The sequence below is a fragment of the Salvelinus alpinus genome, chromosome 10 (genome assembly GCF_045679555.1).
Source record: "Salvelinus alpinus chromosome 10, SLU_Salpinus.1, whole genome shotgun sequence".
Classification (NCBI taxonomy): domain Eukaryota; kingdom Metazoa; phylum Chordata; class Actinopteri; order Salmoniformes; family Salmonidae; genus Salvelinus; species Salvelinus alpinus.
This window is the reverse complement of record NC_092095.1, coordinates 44,823,495-44,842,619: the sequence shown is the minus strand read 5'-3', so window position 1 is coordinate 44,842,619 and position 19,125 is coordinate 44,823,495. Positions and strand designations below refer to the sequence as shown.

The 19,125-nt window shown below is 40.4% G+C and overlaps 1 protein-coding gene across 1 annotated transcript in view; it reads right to left on the bottom strand.

Moving 5' to 3' along the window:
- The window catches only part of LOC139532085 (N-chimaerin), a 59,743-nt gene that overhangs the window by 12,755 nt on the left and 27,863 nt on the right, over positions 1 to 19,125 (bottom strand). Inside the window, exons 8-11 of the mRNA XM_071329217.1 lie at positions 17,951 to 18,028; positions 15,916 to 16,000; positions 497 to 670; positions 234 to 311 (exon numbers count right to left, since the gene is read on the bottom strand). Of these exons, the coding sequence (XP_071185318.1) occupies positions 234 to 311; positions 497 to 670; positions 15,916 to 16,000; positions 17,951 to 18,028 (415 nt within the window). The remainder of the gene's footprint in view (positions 1 to 233; positions 312 to 496; positions 671 to 15,915; positions 16,001 to 17,950; positions 18,029 to 19,125) is intronic.

Sequence of the window (19,125 nt, the reverse complement as noted above, 5' to 3'; positions counted from 1 at the left end):
AAACTCAGTTGACACTCAATTGCAGTTATCAGGTAAGGCCAATCAACAATGAAATAACTGTAATTAATGAACAATGAAATAATTTTTTTGTACAACCTAGTTCTCCCGAATCTTGCAACAATAGTCCTTGAAAAATGCTGTCCAGGCCTAAGTCCAATTGATACCCACTGACTGCCCCACCCAGAAAGCAGGCAACTGAATGAGATACAGTGGCAAAGGAAAAAGGACCTTGCCTCTGTCGAAAGCCAGCTTCACATCTTCAATCAGATCACTGAAGCCTGAGATTCTGTACAGGCCCTCAGACTGAACACCTCCAGTTAGAGGAGGAGGGGAGAGAAAGACAATGACGAATTAAACGGCTTTACATTTTCATCAAATTAACATCTCTCATCAGGAAATTTGAACAAAGTAACATGAACATTGTTACTGGAGGATGTCAAACCATAACCCTATATAAAAAAAAAACATACCAAGTGGGTCATTTTCTACTGCTCACCTCTAGACTCAATCTCTTGTATGCACATGTCCACCACCATGGGTCGCTTGGAATTGTGGGCTTTTACCAGTGTCGTAAGGTCACAACTGTATACTTTCTTGACATGCTTGAGGTCAGGCTTGCAGTCATTTGGCACCATTTTGGAACACTGCTTGTGGACATTCAAACCGCAATCTGGGGGGAAAAAAAGAAGGGATTTGCAAAAATGCTGTATCATTTAATTTAACCTTTATTTAGGCAGGGGAGTCCTGCCTAAATGAAGTCTCATTATCACAATTAAAAATGGCAGGTAGTAGAGCAGCAGCACTAAAGTATTATTATGTTACAATGCATAAAGACTGTCCTCAATGTTATTTCCAATTGGAGATGAATTGTGTATTTATTTAATTGGACCTTTATTTATGCAAGCGGTCCCATTGAGATCAATCTCCTTTGCAAGGGAGCCCTGTATTACAAGAGCATCAAGCAATTACACATTAGAAAGAGAGACAAATAGTTCTAATCAAGAAAAAGTACAAGAGTAAGAACCCACTCTCATGCACATCATTTCTTAAGGTCTCTGATCAATTTGCCCTTAAAGTGGCATTGAAAACTAGAGCATGATGTCAGTTCCGGGTGGGTTGCCAAGGCTGCTGGTGTCACCTTGAGCACTCAAGAGAAGAATAGAAAAAGCAAGATCTAACTCCACTCTTAATTATTTCCTAGCAAAAATAAAGCATTAAGCAGTGGTCGTTTTTTTGTTGTTGTATGGAAGGCAAATTGGAAAGTGTCAAACATACATTTATTGCTAACTTGCTTCGTTAGGCCTATTTGAAATAATTAAAGTTTCATAATGCTTAGGTTGTTACAGCCACGTATGCCAGTGCCAATGTACTGGCGTTAGTGAATGCTCTTGACATCCTGCCAACTTTGAGAAAAATTACTATCGGAGTGGTATTTGTGTTGGCTGATAAAGAACCTAGAATACAGCACACACATGCACCCACAGACAGCAGTCTAAATCCTGTGACGTCAGCTTCTTTCTCAGTGCAAGGTCAGTGGTGAGATGACGCTTTGATATGATTTGGCATCTTACGGTCAAGGATGAAAAGGTTAGTAGGCAATGAACTAATGACCACCACGTGATCTTGAGACACACACGTTTATATGACAAGCTTTTTTCATTAAATTTGACACACAAGCTTTGGTGTTGTTCCTCACAGGCATTGCCTCTGTCGAACAGAGTTTCTGAAAAGAGTTTCCAGATCAAATCACTCATATCCTTAAGCCGAAATCACATGGGGAGACTTCCGTCAACGGCGTGAAATTTGCGTGTGAGTGTAGCAAGCCTCCGTGCCAGGAAAAGCCGTAATAAACAGTTATATTACTCCTTGAAATTAGTCTCTCCAGACAGACTAGTTGCCTCCCACAATGTACCAATGCTCCAGCTTACACATCTGTAGAAGTTCCGGCATCAGTTAGGACAGAGGTGCAAGATAAAAAATGATTACAAGGGTTTGAGTGAGAGGTCTAACTGGTGTCTCAAAGTGGCCATACACACGTCTCCAATCTAATTCCAAAGCACTTTTATTACTACAGGAAAGAGCCTTCAACTTTTTTCCCCCTCTCCTAGCATTGTCATTGAAGAAATAAAGCAAGCACACTTGTCGTTTTTTGTTTGGAACAAAGCCCTGCATCCCCGCCATCACACAATTAGTGTCGATGTTAAGCGATTAGACCTGGCTCGCAGTCGGCGTTTCAATTCATCCCGAAGATGTTCAATGGGCTCTGTGCAGGCCAGTCAAGTTCTTCCACACCGATTGACAAACCATTTCTGTATGGACCTTGCTTGGTGCACAGGTGCATTGTCATGCTAAAAGAGGAAAGGGCCTTCCCCAAACTGTTACTACAAAGTTGAAAGCACAGAACAGTCTAGAAAGTAATTGTATGCTGTAGCGTAAATATTTCCATTCACTGGAACTAAAGGGCCTAGCCCGAACCTTGATAAACAGCCCCAAACCATTATTCCTCCTACACCAAGCTTTACAGTTTGCACTATGCCTTGTGGCAGATAGCATTCTCCTGGCATCCGCCAAACCCAGATTCGTCCAACGGACTGCCAGATGGTGAAGCGTGATTCATCACTCCATCACTAACATTCACTTGTCAGAGACCAGCCACCCGGACAGGTGATGAAACTAGTGGGTTTGCACAACCAAAGAATTTCTGCACATACTGTCAGAAACCATCTCAGGGAAGCTCATCTGCGCGCTCGTCTTCCTCACGAGGGTCAGACTGCAGTTCGGCGTTGTAACCGACTTCAGTGGGCAAATGCTCACCTTTGATGGTCACTGGCACGCTGGAGAAGTGTGCTCTTTACAGATGAATTCCGGTTTCAACTGTACTAGGCAGATGGTTGACAGCGTGTATGGCATCGTGTGGGCGAGCGGTTTGCTGATGTCAATGTTGTGAACAGAGTGCCCCATGGTGGCGGTGAGGTTATGCTATGGGCAGGCATAAGCTACAGACAACCAACGCAATTGCATTTTAACGATGGCAATTTGAATTCACAGCGATACGGTGATGAGATCCTGAGGCCCATTGTCATGCCATTCATCCGCCGCCATCACATGATAATGCACAGCCACATGTCGCATTTTGGGATGCTCTGGATCGATGAGTCCAACAGCGTGTTCCAGTTCCCGCCAATATCCAGCAATCTTTATTCCCAGTCATGTGAAATCCATAGATTAGGACCTAATGAATATATTTCAGTTGACTGATTTCCTTATATGAACTAACTCCTTAAAATCTTTGAAATTGTTGCCTTGATATTTTTGATCAGTATATGTAGACAAATAAAAGTAGGCTAGTTATTCAATGTGAGCAGAGTTTCTCATCTAAACTGTATTGCACGCTGCACTCCCAAGTGGTGCAGCGTCTAAAGCACTGCATCTCAGTGCTTGTGGCGTCACTACAGACACCCTTGTTCAAATCCAGGCTGTATCACAACCGGCCGTGATTGGGAGTCCCATAGGGCGGCTCACAATTGGCCAACGTCGTCCGGGTTTGGCCGGTGTAGGCCATCATTGTAAATAAGAATTTGTTCTTGTTCCCTTGGGTAGGGGCAGCATTCGGAATTTGGGATGAAAAGCATGCCCAAATTAAACTGCCAGCTACTCATCCCCAGAAGATAAGATTAGCATATTATTAGTATATTTGGATAGAAAACACTCTGAAGTTTCTAAAACTGTTTGAGTCATGTCTGTGAGTATAACAGAACTAATTTAGCAGGCAAAACCCAGAGGACAAACCATTCAGATTTCTTTTTTTTGAGGTCACTCTCTTTTCAATCAGATTTCTAAGGGACCTTCTTGCAGTTCCTACCGCTTCCACTTGATGTCAACAGTCTTTAGAAATTGGTTGAGGTTATTCCTTTGTGTAATGAAGAAGTACGGCCATCTTGAAGGAAGGTCACTCAAAGTGTCCTGTTAGATAGAGGCGCGTGACCAGAAAGCATGCTACAGATTGTTTTAATCCTGTATTGAACACAGATCATCCCGTCTTCAATTTGATCGATTATTTACGTAAAAAAATACCTAAAGTTGTATTACAAAAGTAGTTTGCAAAGTTTACTACATGTAACTTTTGAGATATTTTGTAGTCATGTTTCACGAGTTGGAACCGGTGTTTTTCTGGATCAAACGTGCCAATTAAATGGACATTTTGGATATATATCGACGGAATTAATCGAACAAAAGGACCATTTGTGATGTTTATGGGACATACTGGAGTGCCAACAACAGAAGCTCGTCAAAGGTAAGGCATGAATTATATTTTTTTGATCTGCGTTTTGTGTCGCGCCTGCAGGGTTGAAATATGCTTCTCTCTGTTTGTTTACAATGGTGCTAACTCAGATAATAGCATCGTTTGCTTTCGCCGAAAAGCCTATTTGAATTCTGACATGTTGGCTGGATTCACAACCAGTGTAGCTTTAATTTGGTATCTTTCATGTGTGATTTAATGAAAGTTTGATTTTTATATTAATTTTTATAGTAATTAATTTTTAAATTTGGCGCTTTGCATTTTCTCTGGCTTTTTGCCAAGTGAGACAGTAGCGTCCCACCTAAACTCAGATTTTTGGATATAAATTTGAACTTTACCGAACAAAACATACATGTATTGTGTAACATGAAGTCCTATGAGTGTCATCTGATGAAGATCATCAAAGGTTAGTGATTAATTTTATCTCTATTTCTGCTTTTTGTTACTCCTCTCTTTGGCTGGAAAAATGGCTGTCTTTTTCTGAGACTTGGCTCTAACCTAACATAATCGTTTGGTGTGCTTTCGTCGTAAAACCTTTTTGAAAATCGGCCACTGTGGCTGGATTTACAACAAGTGTATCTTTAAAATGGTGTAAAATACTTGTATGTCTGAGGATTTGGGATTTCTGTTGTTTTGAATTTGGCGCCCTGCAGTTTCACTGGCTGTTGACGAGGTGGGACGCTACCGTCTCACGTACCCTAGTGAGGTTAACTGACTTGCCTGGCTAAATAAAACAAATAATCAGAATAATGCATTCACAAGTGTACAACAAAATGCTATCTACTTGTATTATGGTATTTATTGCAGGGCTTCAGAGAGACACAATTCCCCTCAGAGAGGGGTGTGGTATAGAAGTGTCCACATCTACCTTTTTTCTCAATCCACACACACTCTCCCATAATGACAAAGCGAAAAGTTTACTTTAAAAAAAGATACCTTATTTAGATAAAGTACCAGTCAAAAGTTTGGACACTCATTCAAGGGTTTTTCTTTATTTTTACTATTTTCTACATTGTAGAATAATAGTGAAGACATCAAAACTATGAAATAACATATGGAATCATGTAGTAACAAAAAAAAGTATTGAACAAACCTAAATATATTTAATATTCTTCAAATAGCCACCCTTTGCCTTGATGACAGCTTTGCCCACTCTTGGCATTCGCTCTACCTGCTTCACCTGGAATGCTTTTTCAATAGTCTTGAAAGAATTCCCACATATGCTGAGCACTTCTTGGCTGCTTTTCTTTCACTCTGCGGTCCAACTCATGCCAAAGCATCTCTATTGGGTTGAAGTTGGGGGATTGTGGAGGCCAGGTCATCTTATGCAGCAATCCATCACTCTCCTTCTTGGTCAAATAGCCCTTACGCAGCCTGGAGGTGTGTTGGGTCATTGTCCTGTTGAAAAACAAATGATAGTCCCACTAAGCGCAAACCAGATGGGATGGCGTATCAGTGCAGAATCCTGTGGTAGCCATGCTGGTTAAGTGTGCCTTGAATTTTAAATAAATCACAGACAGTGTCACCAGGAAAGCACACCCCACAACTCCATACCTCCTCCTCCATGTTTCACGGTGGGAACCACACATGCGGAGTTAATCCTTTCACGAACTCTGCGTATCACAGACATGGTGGTTGGAACCAAAAATCGATTTGGACTCAGCAGATGAAAGGACAGATTTCCACCGGTCTAATATCCATCACTCATGTTTCTTGGCTTAAGCAAGTCTCTTCTTATTATTGGTGTCCTTTACTAGTGGTTTCTTTGCAGCAAAATTAAGGCCCGATTCACGCAGTCTCCTCTGAACAGTTGTTGCTGAGCTGTCTGTTACTTGAACTCTGAAGCATTTATTTGGGCTGAAATTGAGGCTGGTAACTCCAATGAACTTATCGTCTGCAGCAGAGGTAACTCTGGGTCTTCCTGAGTGGCGGTCCTCATGAGAGCCAGATTCATCATAGCGCTAGATGGTTTTTGCGACTGTACTTGAAGAAACTTTCAAAGTTCTTGAAATTTTCCGAATTGACTGAAAGTTCATGTTTTTAAAGTAAAGATGGACTGTCGTTTCTCTTTGCTTATTTGAGCTTTTCTTGCCATAATATGGACTTGGTCTTTTACCATTTTTTAAATTGGACCTTTATTTAAAACTTCTTAGAGCTAGGGTCTATTTTCCTGAATTTCCGCCTGACTGACGTGCCCAAAGTAAACTGCCTGTTATTCAGGCCCAGAAGCCAGGATATGCATATATTGGTAGCATTGGATAGAAAACACTTTGAAGTTTCTAGAAATGTTACAATAATGTCTGAGACTATAACACAATTGATATGGCAGGTGAAATTCCAAAGAGAAACCAACCAGATATTATAATTTTTTTTAGCTCCCAGGCTGTGGGTTCTATGTAATTCCAGCTCCCAGATTGCAATTCCTATGGCTTCCACTAGATGTCAATAGTCTTTGTTCATTCTTTCAGGCTTGTTTCTTCAAAAATTAGCAAGAAGTTAGAGTTTTTGTACAAAGACTCCAGGTTCAAAATCAGTCTGTTGGCGCGTGGTGAAGAGGATGCACGCTTATTCATTTTACTTTCTATTGAACATACTTCTTTCCGTATGAAATATTATAGTTTATTTACATTTCAGGATACCTGAAGATAAATTAGAAACATAGTTTGACTTGTTTGAACAAAGTTTAGCGGTAACTTTTTGGACTCCTTTGTCTGCATGTTGAACGAGTGGATTACTGAAATCGATGGCGCCAACTAAACAGACTTTTTGGGATATAAAGAAGGATTTTATCTAACAAAACGACCATTCATGTTGTAGCTGGGACCCTTGGGATTGCAAAAGAGGAAGATTTTCAAAAGTAAGTGATTTATTTAAAATCGCTATTTGTGATTTTATGAAGCCTGTGCTGGTTGAAAAATATGTTGATGTGGGGCGCTGTCCTCAAACCATCACATGGTATGCTTTCGCTGTAAAGCCTATTGTAAATCGGACAACGCAGTTAGATTAACAAGAATGTAAGCTTTTAAATGATATAAGATACTTGTATGTTCATGAATGTTAATATTACGATTATTTATTTGAATTGCACGCCCTCCAATTTCACCGGATGTTGTTGACAGGTGTCCCGCCCTATTAACTAGGCAAGTCAGTTAAGGACAAATTCTTATTTACAATGACGGCCTACCCCAGCCAAACCCAGACGATGTTGGGCCAATTGTGCGCCGCCTTATGGGACTCCCAATAACGGTCGGTTGTGATACAGCCTGGAATCGAACCAGGGTCTGTAGTGACGCCTCTAGCACTGAGATGCAGTGCCTTAGACCACCGTGCCACTCGGGAGCCGGCACTGCATCTCAAAATTTATAGCGCATAGAATTAAAACGGTATTGTTGGATATTATGAATTCTAAATCAGACAGGTTTTTTAAATGGAAGATACATTGGAGATAATATAAGGCAAGTATTGGAAACAATAGAACACTATGAAAAATCTGGTAAACCAGGCCTGCTATTCATAGCGGACCTTAAAATCCGACTGGAGTTTATATATAAATGCCTGCAACATTTCAATTTAGGAGAATCTCTTATAAAATGGGTTAAAATCATGTATAGTAACCCTAGGTGTAAAATAGTAAATAATGGCTACATCAAAGTTTTACACGGTCAAGAGTAAAACAAGGTTGTCCACCATTTGTTTATTTTACCTTTATTTAACCAGGTAGGCCAGTTGAAAACAAGTTCTCATTTACAACTGCGACCTGGCCAAGATAAAGCAAAGCGACAAAAACCAACAGAGTTACATGGAATAAACAAACGTACAGTCAATAACACAATAGAAAATCTGTATACAGCGTGTGCAAATGAAGTAAGGATGTAAGGCAATAAATAGACCATAGTGGCGAAGTAATTACAATTTAGCAATTAACACTAGTGATAGATGTGCAAGTAGAAATACTGGTGTGCAAAAGAGCAGAACATAAACAAATATGAGGATGAGGTAGGTAGTTGGTTGGTTGGATAGGCTATTTACAGATGGGCTGTGTACAGCTGCAGCTTTCGGGAAGCTGCTCTGACAGCTGATGCTTGAAGTTAGTGAGGGAGACATAAGTCTCCAACTTCAGTGATTTTTGCAATTAGTTCCAGTCATTGGCAGCAGAGAATTGGAAGAAAAGGCGGCCAAAGGAGGTGTTGGCTTTGGGAATGACCAGTGAAATATACCTGCTGGAGCGCTTGCTACGGGTGGGTGTTGCTATGGTGACCAGTGAGCTGAGATAAGGCGGAGCTTTACCTAGCAAAGACTTATAGATAACCTGGAGCCAGTGGGTTTGGCAACGAATATGTAGTGAGGACCAGCCAACGAGAGCATACAGGTCGCAATGGTGGGTAGTATATGTGGCTTTGGTGACAAAACGGATGGCACTGTGATAGACTGCATCCAATTTGCTGAGTAGAGTGCTGGAGTTTATTTTGTAAATGACATCGAAGTCAAGGATCGGTAGGATAGTCAGTTTTATGAGGCTATGTTTGGCAGCTTGAGTGAAGGAGGCTGGCTATGTTGCGAAATAGGAAGCCGATTCTAGATTTAATTTTGGATTGGAGATGCTTAATATGAGTCTAGAAGAAGAGTTCACAGTCTAGCCAGACACCTAGGTATTTATAGTTGTCCACATATTCTAAGTCAGAACCGTCCAGAGTAGTGATGCTAGGCGGTCGGGCGGGTGCGGGCAGCGATTGGTTGAAGAGCATGCATTTAGTTTTACTAGCATTTAAGAGCAGTTGGAAGCCACGGAAGGAGTGTTATGGCATTGAAGCTCATTTGGAGGTTTGGCATATCTATTTAATATGGCCATCAAAATGTTAGCTATTAAAATCAGATCCAACAATAATATCAAGGGATTAGAAATACAGGGCTTAAAAACAAATGTGTCATTTAGAGGTCGACTGATTAATCGGAATGGCCGATTAATTAGGGCCGATTTCAAGTTTTCATAACAATCGGAAATCGGTATTTTTGGGCGCCGATATGCCGATTTTTTTTAGACCTTTATTTAACTAGGCAAGTCAGTTAAGAACACATTCTTGTTCAGGGGCAGAACAACAGATTTTCACCTTGTCAGCTCGGGGGATACAATCTTGCAACCTTACAGTTAACTAGTCCAACGCAATAACGACCTGCCTCTCTCTCGTTGCACTCCACAAGGAGACTGCCTGTTACGCGAATGCAGTAAGCCAAGGTAAGTTGCTAGCTAGCATTAAACTTATCTTATAAAAACAATCAATTATAACCACTAGTTAACTACACATAGTTGATGATATTACTAGTTATTATCTAGCATGTCCTGCGTTGCATATAATCTGACTGAGCATACAAGTATCTAAGTATCTGACTGAGCGGTGGTAGGCAGACGCAGGCGCGTAAACATTCATTCAAAAAGCACTTGTGCGTTTTGCCAGCAGCTCTTCGTTGTGCGTCAAGCATTGCGCTGTTTATGACTTCAAGCCTATCAACTCCCGAGAAGGCTGGTGTAACCGAAGTGAAATGGCTAGCTAGTTAGCGCGCGCTAATAGCGTTTCAAACGTCACTCGCTCTGAGCCTTCTAGTAGTTGTTCCCCTTGCTCTACATGGGTAACGCTGCTTCGATGGAGGCTGTTGTCGTTGTGTTGCTGGTTCGAGCCCAGGGACGAGCGAGGAGAGGGACGGAAGCTATACTGTTATACTTGCAATACTAAAGTGCCTATAAGAACATCCAATAGTCAAAGGTTAATGAAATACAAATGGTATAGAGGGAAATAGTCCTATAATTCCTATAATAACTACAACCTAAAACTTCTTACCTGGGAATATTTTAGACTCATGTTAAAAAGGAACCACCAGCTTTCATATGTTCTCATGTTCTGAGCAAGGAACTGAAACGTTAGCTTTCTTACATAGCACATATTGCACTTTTACTTTCTTCTCCAACACTTTGTTTTTGCATTATTTAAACCAAATTGAACATGTTTCATTATTTACTTGAGGCTAAATTGATTTTTTTAATGTATTATATGAAGTTAAAATAAGTGTTCATTCAGTATTGTTGTAATTGTCATTATTACAAATACAATTTAAAAATCGGACGATTAATCGGTATCGGCTTTTTTGGTCCTCCAATAATCGGTATCGGTATCGGGGTTGAAAAATCATATTTGGTCGACCTCTAGTGTCATTATATGCTGATTCATGTTTTCTTTTAAATCCACAAGTTGTATGCCTCAGAGGATCTAGATAATTTTACTAACCTCACCCTGATTAACTCTATAGTCTTATCCCAGTTTACCTATTTGCTTATGGTCTTGCCTACACCTATAAAACAGTTTTTTAAAGTATATATATATGAGGAAAAACATTAAAATTGTATTTTGAACAGCAAGCCAGACAAAATTAAAATGTGCCTATTTATATAATGAATATGAATTTGGAGGGAAGAAATTATTAAATATTAAAGCATTAGACATCATACAAAAGTTATACTTAAATCCGAAATGGTTCTCTAGCAAATTCGGAAGAATGTCTCACCCTTTGTTCAAGAAACACCTCTTTCCCTTTATTCTGATTATTCTGATTATAACCTCTCACCTTCAGTAATTTGAAAAGGAAATCTCCCAAATATTGCTATTTTTAAAACAAGCCATAGAAAGTTGGTTGCAATTTCAATTTAATCCGCCAGAAAAAGAAAAAAAAGGTATAATCGTCATAAGTGGTGGAGTTGTCATACTAAAACATAACTAAAACATGAAAATGTCTGCTCTACCCAAAATTACAACTAACTAATTGTGGCATTATCGCAAACATGTAAGAGGAAAGTGGAAGTGGGAAAAAGTCTGTCGGCCCTGCATTAAAGACCATAATTGATTCAAGAAAATTATGATAAATAAAAAAAGTATACCAGTTTCATTTACTGTAAGGACCAAAAAATTGACAGCCATGCCATATAGATAACTAAATAGTTGGGAAGAGATTTTTGACTTACCGATTCCATGACACATGATTTATGGCAAAACGACGCCAGATTCAAAACTCAATTTAAATTATATAGAATTCTTGCAACTAACAGAATGTTATTTATATGGGAGATACAACATTGCAGATAGCACTACTGGGCGATCTGAAAAGTCATAGTCAATCGATCAATAATATATACAGTGGGGAGAACTGTATTTGATACACTGACAATTTTGCAGGTTTTCCTACTTACAAAGCATGTAGAGGTCTGTAATTTTTATCATAGGTACACTTCAACTGTGAGAGAAGGAATCTAAAACAAAAATCCAGAAAATCACATTGTATGATTTTTAATTAATTAATTTGCATTTTATTGCATGACATAAGTATTTGATACATCAGAAAAGCAGAACTGAATATTTGGTACAGAAACCTTAGTTTGCAATTACAGAGATCATACGTTTCCTGTAGTTCTTGACCAGGTTTGCACACACTGCAGCAGGGATTTTGGCCCACTCCTCCATACAGACCTTCTCCAGATCCTTCAGGTTTCGGGGCTGTCGCTGGGCAATACGGACTTTCGGCTCCCTCCAAAGATTTTCTATTGGGTTCAGGTCTGGAGACTGGCTAGGCCACTCCAGGACCTTGAGATGCTTCTTACGGAGCCACTCCTTAGTTGCCCTGGCTGTGTGTTTCGAGTCGTTGTCATGCTGGAAGACCCAGCCACGACCCATCTTCAATGCTCTTACTGAGGGAAGGAGGTTGTTGGTCAAGATCTCGCGATACATGGCCCCATCCATCCTCCCTTCAATACGGTGCAGTCGTCCTGTCCCCTTTGCAGAAAAGCATCCCCAAAGAATGATGTTTCCACCTCCATGCTTCACGGTTGGGATGGTGTTCTTGGGGTTGTACTCATCCTTCTATTCCTCCAAACACGGCGAGTGGAGTTTAGAGCAAAAAGCTCTATTTTTGTCTCATCAGACCACATGACCTTCTCCCATTCCTCCTCTGGATCATCCAGATGGTCATTGGCAAACTTCAGACGGGCCTGGACATGCGCTGGCTTGAGCAGGGGGACCTTGCGTGCGCTGCAGGATTTTAATCCATGACGGCGTAGTGTGTTACTAATGGTTTTCTTTGAGACTGTGGTCCCAGCTCTCTTCAGGTCATTGACCAGGTCCTGCCGTGTAGTTCTGGGCTGATCCCTCACATTCCTCATGATCATTGATGCCCCACGAGGTGAGATCTTGCATGGAGCCCCAGACCGAGGGTGATTGACCGTCATCTTGAACTTCTTCCATTTTCTAATAATTGTGCCAACAGTTGTTGCCTTCTCACCAAGCTGCTTGGCTATTGTCCTGTAGCCCATCCCAGCCTTGTACAGGTCTACAATTTATCCCTGATGTCCTTACACAGCTCTCTGGTCTTGGCCATTGTGGAGAGGTTGGAGTCTGTTTGATTGAGTGTGTGGACAGGTGTCTTTTATACAGGTAACGAGTTCAAACAGGTGCAGTTAATACAGGTAATGAGTGGAGAACAGGAGGGCTTCTTAAAGAAAAACTAACAGGTCTGTGAGAGCCGGAATTCTTACTGGTTGGTAGGTGATCAAATACTTATGTCATGCAATAAAATGCAAATTAATTACTTAAAAATCATACAATGTGATTTTCTGGATTTTTGTTTTAGATTCCGCCTCTCACAATTGAAGTGTACCTATGTAAAAAATGACAGACCTCTACATGCTTTGTAAGTAGGAAAACCTGCAAAATCGGCAGTGTATCAAATACTTGTTCTCCCCACTGTATATATATTTTTTAAAGATATGTATGCAAAAAAAATATGGGGGATTGGAAGTTATGCAGACAATTACATTGATGGAAGCACCAATCTGCAATATTAAAGCTGATCTACCCCCTAAATAAATATTAAAAATAAAAAAGCAAAAGGGCGGCTACTTCGAAGAATCTAACATTATTTGGTTACTACATGATTCCATATGTGTTATTTTAGTTTTGATGTCTTCACTATTATTCTACAATGTAGAAAATTGTAAAAAATAAAGAAAAACCCTTGAATGAGTAGGTGTCCAAACCTTTGACTGGTACTATAAGTATTCAGACCCTTTGCTATGAGACTCGAAATTGAGTTATGAGGTCAAAGAAATTGTCCGTAGAGCTCCTAGATAGGATTGTGTCGAGGCACAGATCTGGGGAAGGGTACCAAAAAATGTCAGCAGCATTGAAGGTCCCCAAGAATCACTGTAGCATAGTATAACATTACTCTAAGACAAGAACACCACCTTAATTTATGGTTAGGAATAAGGTTAACGGTGTGGTTAAGGTTGGGGTTAAAATCACATTTTCAGAAGATAAATTATAGAAATAGGCGTGCTTTATGACTTTGTGGCTGTGGTAACTAGTGAAGATTTGGAATTATCTTGACTTGAGTTACTGCCCTGATAACACAACCGTTGATGAAGCCGTCTGTTATGTGAAAAGTTGTATTAAAAAAACAAATAATGCTTTTATAAACAAGTAGGTTAATTACCCAGCCAAGCAGATATAAGAAGTTGTAGTAATTTTGGTTGTGAAAGGCATCATAAAAAAGCTTTGTCCTTCATAACAATGCAATTTACCACTTGATTAAATAAAATAACAATGGTTATACAGGGGGTACTGGTACTGAGTCAATGTGCGGGGTACAGGTTAGTCGAGGTAATTTGTACATGTAGGTAGGGGTAAAGATAATAGATAATAAAAAGCAAGTAGCAGCAGTGTAAAAACAAAATGGGGGTGGAGGGTGTCAATGTAAATAGTCCGGGTGTCCATTTGATTAATTGTTAAGCAGTCTTATGGCTTTGGGTAAAAGCTGTTAACTTCTCTAGGATAGGGGGCAGCATTTTGACGTTTGGATGAAAAGCATGCCCAGAGTAAACTGCCTCCTACTCAGTCCCAGATGCTAATATATGCATATTATTATTAGTATTGGATAGAAAACACTCTGAAGTTTCTAAAACTGTTTGAATCATGTCTGACTATAACATAACTTATTTGGCAGGCAAAACCGAGGACAAACCATTCAGATTTGTATTTATTTAAGTCACTCTCTTTTCAATGGGTATTCATTGGGAATCCAGATTTCGAAGGGACCTTCCTGCAGTTCCTATCACTTCCACTGTATGTCAACAGTCTTTAGAAACTGGTTGAGGTTTTTCCTTTGTGTAATGAAGAAGTAGCCATGTTCAGAATGAGGCTCCAGTGAAGTGTACTGTTTGTTAGAGGCGCATGACCAGAAAGCATGCTACACATTGTTTTCTTCCGGTATTGAACACAGATCATCCCGTCTTCAATTTGATCGATTATTTACGTTAAAAAATACCTAACGTTGTATTACAAAAGTAGTTTGAAATGTTTGGACAAAGCTTACAGGTAACATTTGAGATATTTTGTAGTCACGTTGTGCAAGTTGGAACCGGTGTTTTTCTGGATCAAACGCGCCAAATAAATGGACATTTTGGATATATTGACGGAATTAATTGAACAAAAGGACCATTTGTGATGTTTATGGGACATATTGGAGTGCCAACAGAAGAAGCTCGTCAAAGGTAAGGCATGAATTATATCTTTATTTCTTCGTTTTATGTCGCGCCAGGAGGGTTGAAATATGATGGTCTGTGATTGTTAGCTGGGATGCTATCCTCAGATAATAGCATTGTTTGCTTTCGCCGTAAAGCATTTTTGAAACCTGACACATTGGCTGGATTCACAACAAGTGTAGCTTTAATTTGGTATATTGAATGTGTGATTTCATGAAAGTTAAATTTTTATAGTAATATATTTGAATTTGGCGCTCTGATGGTGTTGGAGTCGTGTTTGGCCACACAGTCGTGGGTGAACAGGGTGTACAGTAGGGGACTAAGCACACCCCCCTGAGGCGCCTCAGTGTTGAGGATCAGTGTGGTAGATGTGTTGATGCAAATGTGTTATCAGCTTTTTATTTAATACATTTTCCAACATCTCTAATCACCTGTTTTTGCTTTGCCATTATGGGGTAAACAATTTAATCCATTTTACAATAAGGCTGTAACATAACAAAATGTGGAAAAAGTCAAGGGGTCTGAATACTCCCCAAATGCATTGTAGGTTTGAATCTGTTTTCCCTAAAACAAAGGTTAAACAAAAATAAAACAACGGCAGTCAAGCACCCAAGCTAACTGGCTAACATTGATTAGCTTGCTAGCTACTTTAAATACAAAAATGAGAGAACAGATCACACTGACCATTTCACTCACCTTTCCAGAGCTGGTTAGACTATTTTCATGTTATCAAGAGGGTTAGTGATAGTCACTTACAGGCAACATTTCAATTCGGGTTTTTTAGCCAATATTTACTGGCACCTGTCATAACAGGCACAACTTGTCGTTCGTAAATTCATCACTTATTCTGCGCTCCGACACTCTCACACCAGAGTGCTCTGAACTCTAAATAGATTACCAGAGTGAAGTTACGAATGCCCTGTAGACACTTGTATGGTGCTGTATGTGACATCTCCTCAAAACCAGGTTCAAACTAGCTGTGTGTAAAAAGACAAAAGACAAAGCAGAGATCACAGTTTGCTTCCCACCCTCCCTTTACCTGCACATTTCACTCCCTGAGCGATGAGGCCCCACATGAAGTTGGCACAATATTCACACCAGTGGGGTCCCCGGAAGGTGTGAACCTGCAGGGGAGAGGAAGAAAGGATGGAAAACTTGGTCACTCTCTTACTGGATGGAAGGATAGATGGACATACTAGGCTTTCCCCTGGCTCTCCACAGCCTGTGCACACTGAAGGAGCCAATTGGGAATTATCCCTGTGAGAGAGATAAGCAGCGCTAGAAAGCAGACTGGCAAGTCTTAATGGTGGTTGGAGTGTGGCGGGAGTGTTTGTGAGTACCATGGTTGACAATGCCATGATTATCACTGAAATCTAAACGGGACCACATCACAAACAAATGCCTAGTTCTGCCACGTATTGGCTAGACCAAATCAGAAATGCTCAACATTTATCTCCAGTGAAAAGAGAGGTCCCGTGTGGCTCAGTTGGTAGAGCATGGCGCTTGCAACGCCAGGGTTGTGGGTTCATTCCCCACGGGGGGACCAGGATGAATATGTATGAACTTTCCAATTTGTAAGTCGCTCTGGATAAGAGCGTCTGCTAAATGACTTAAATGTAAATGTAAATGTAAAAAGCTCATGATTACCAAAATATTTACCAAAAAAATAAAAATCACACCCCTTGTTTTAGATTGTTATTTTGTGAATGGGAACGTGGAGGATAGGCATCTTGTGCAGATGACAAGATAAACAACAAATGAGAAAACCCTAATGGACTGGTGTTAATGCAGTCTTGTTTTTTTTAAATCTCACAAAACAAAATTAATTATTGTGAAAATGCTATACCTTTTAAATTATACATATTTATGAATAAAATATGAATCCATTGAATTTATAAAAACAACAGATACGCAATATTTGAGGTTTTCACTTTATGTCCCATGCTCTAGTGCAGGTATTCCCAAACGGGAGCACGCACAATGCCGTCGGGGGAACACCAAAAAAAAAAGTGATTCACATTTTTTTTTTTTATGTATGTATTGTCATGACCCGTTTGTCCCGTTAGGAGGGGGTAGTTTTATAACTAACACCCACGTTATAAATTCCGTGCAGAGGCTCCTCTCCTTCACCATGCAGTATGGAGAGAGTTTCACAGTAAAACAAAGGGCCCAATTCCAATACATCCCAGAATTTAAGAATTTAACATTATTCCTAATTTAGAGAATGTGGAAACGGTCGGTGGGAGGGCCAGCTACAATCCGTCCACTTTGTTCACCGTTGTGATGCCATGAAAAGACAGCACTGCCACATTACCCTAACTCTGTTTATACAAGGTCCTCTATTACGAGTCTTTTGGATAAAATGTTTGACGAAGTACAGTTGAAGTCCGAAGTTTACATACGCCTATAGCCAAATACATTTAAACTCAGTTTCACAATTCCTGAAATGTAATCCTACTAGAAATTCCCTGTCTTAGGATCGCCACTTTATTTTAAGAATGTGAAATGTCAGAATAGAGAATTATTTCAGCTTTTATTTCTTTCATCACATTCCCAGTGGGTCAGAAGATTACATAAACTCAATTATTATTTGTAGCATTGCCTTTAAAATGTTTAACTTGGGTCAAACATTTCAGGTAGCCTTCCACAAGCTTCCCACAATACGTTTTGGCCCATTCCTCCTGACAGAGCTGGTGTAACAGTCAGGATTGTAGGCCTCCTTGCTCGCACACGCTTTTTCCAGTTCTGCCCACAAATGTTCTATAGGATTGAGGTCAGGGCTTTGTGATGGCCACTCCAATACCTTGACTTTGTCCTTAATCCATTTTGCCGGAAGTTTATGTCGGAAGTTCACATACACTTAGGTTGGAGTCATTAAAACTCGTTTTTCAACCACTCCACAAATATATATATATTTTAAAGTTACAGGCAATTCTCCACCTCTGTCATTCCAAAAACATAGAATATGCCAATCAAACAACCTCAAATGTGATATAACCACCGTAAAGGCAGTGAAAAAGGAAGAGCGGAAGAAGAAAAGTAAGAAGCGCTGAACAGGTAGGTTCAGGTCTTACCTTGAAATTGTGGACTTTCTCATACTTGGTCGCGTGGTCGTTGTCCTTCAGGGTGGCTCGACGTACCAGCGAGGTGAGCTGTGAATAGGCAAACAGTTTGAGAGGTTTCCAGAAGGTGGCAGGGGACTTCTGGGTCCCTGACCCCACCCTCAAACCCAGGCTGTGGCCAGAAGGTCCTTCTGCGCCCCCTTCATAGCCTTGTGTACCAGAGACTTCTTCCCCTCCCTGACTATGTACAACATGGTGGGTGGGTAATAAAATATAAATTCCCCCCGTTTTCTCAGAGAACAGCTGAAGTGATGCCTACGTGGAGGACTGACAAAACTGGAGTGCGAGCTCACAGAAGTCAACTTGGAGCAGCTCAGAGCTAGCCTGTACTCAGCATCGCTGCTTGCATCATTAAAATCAATGCAGCAGGTAAACCAAAACAAGCCAACGAAAGCAGCAGGTAGAATCCACTAAGAATGCAAAGATCTGAAAGGAAAAAAATGAAAGTCGTTGGGAGTATTCCTTTAAATTACAGTGCCACATAGTTTTGTCCTTAACCCTGTGCTGGTCAGGGTGTCTGAAACGAGATTATTCCTCAAAAAATCCAGCTTGACTGGGTGCATCTATGCAGATGAGGTGTGTGGCGGAGTTAACCCGCTCCTCCCTATGTCGCACTGATACGGTCACTGGTGCACAGACAAAACCCAGAGTGAATACAGGCCATGGGGGGGAAAGCAAGAGAGTGAGCGCTGGTGGAGCATTGTGTCACTGCTGGATTTATGTCACATTAAGAATACGCCAATCAGAGAAAAGAACAGGCTCGGCTTTATCAACAGTGCTATAGTATATTCCTATTACCCCACAGGCAGAGTGAGTGAGAGATGAGGACTGAATGAGAGCTCAATCCTACAATACAGCTCAATGTTGCTTGACGCTGCCACTGTAGTTTCAGGGTTGAGAGACTGGGCATTAACAATCTGAATGCTACAAAAACATCTACCACATACAGAAAAAAAATCATTACAAATCCCAAAATGTTAGGATATGGTGCAATTGATTGAACTTTCAGACAACTAAGTCCTACATGGTTGTAACTTTCAGAGTAAAAACAACAATATAGGATCTGCATGTATTCAAAACAGCTATTTACCCAAAAATATTTGTCGTCATGTTACGCAACAGAGCTT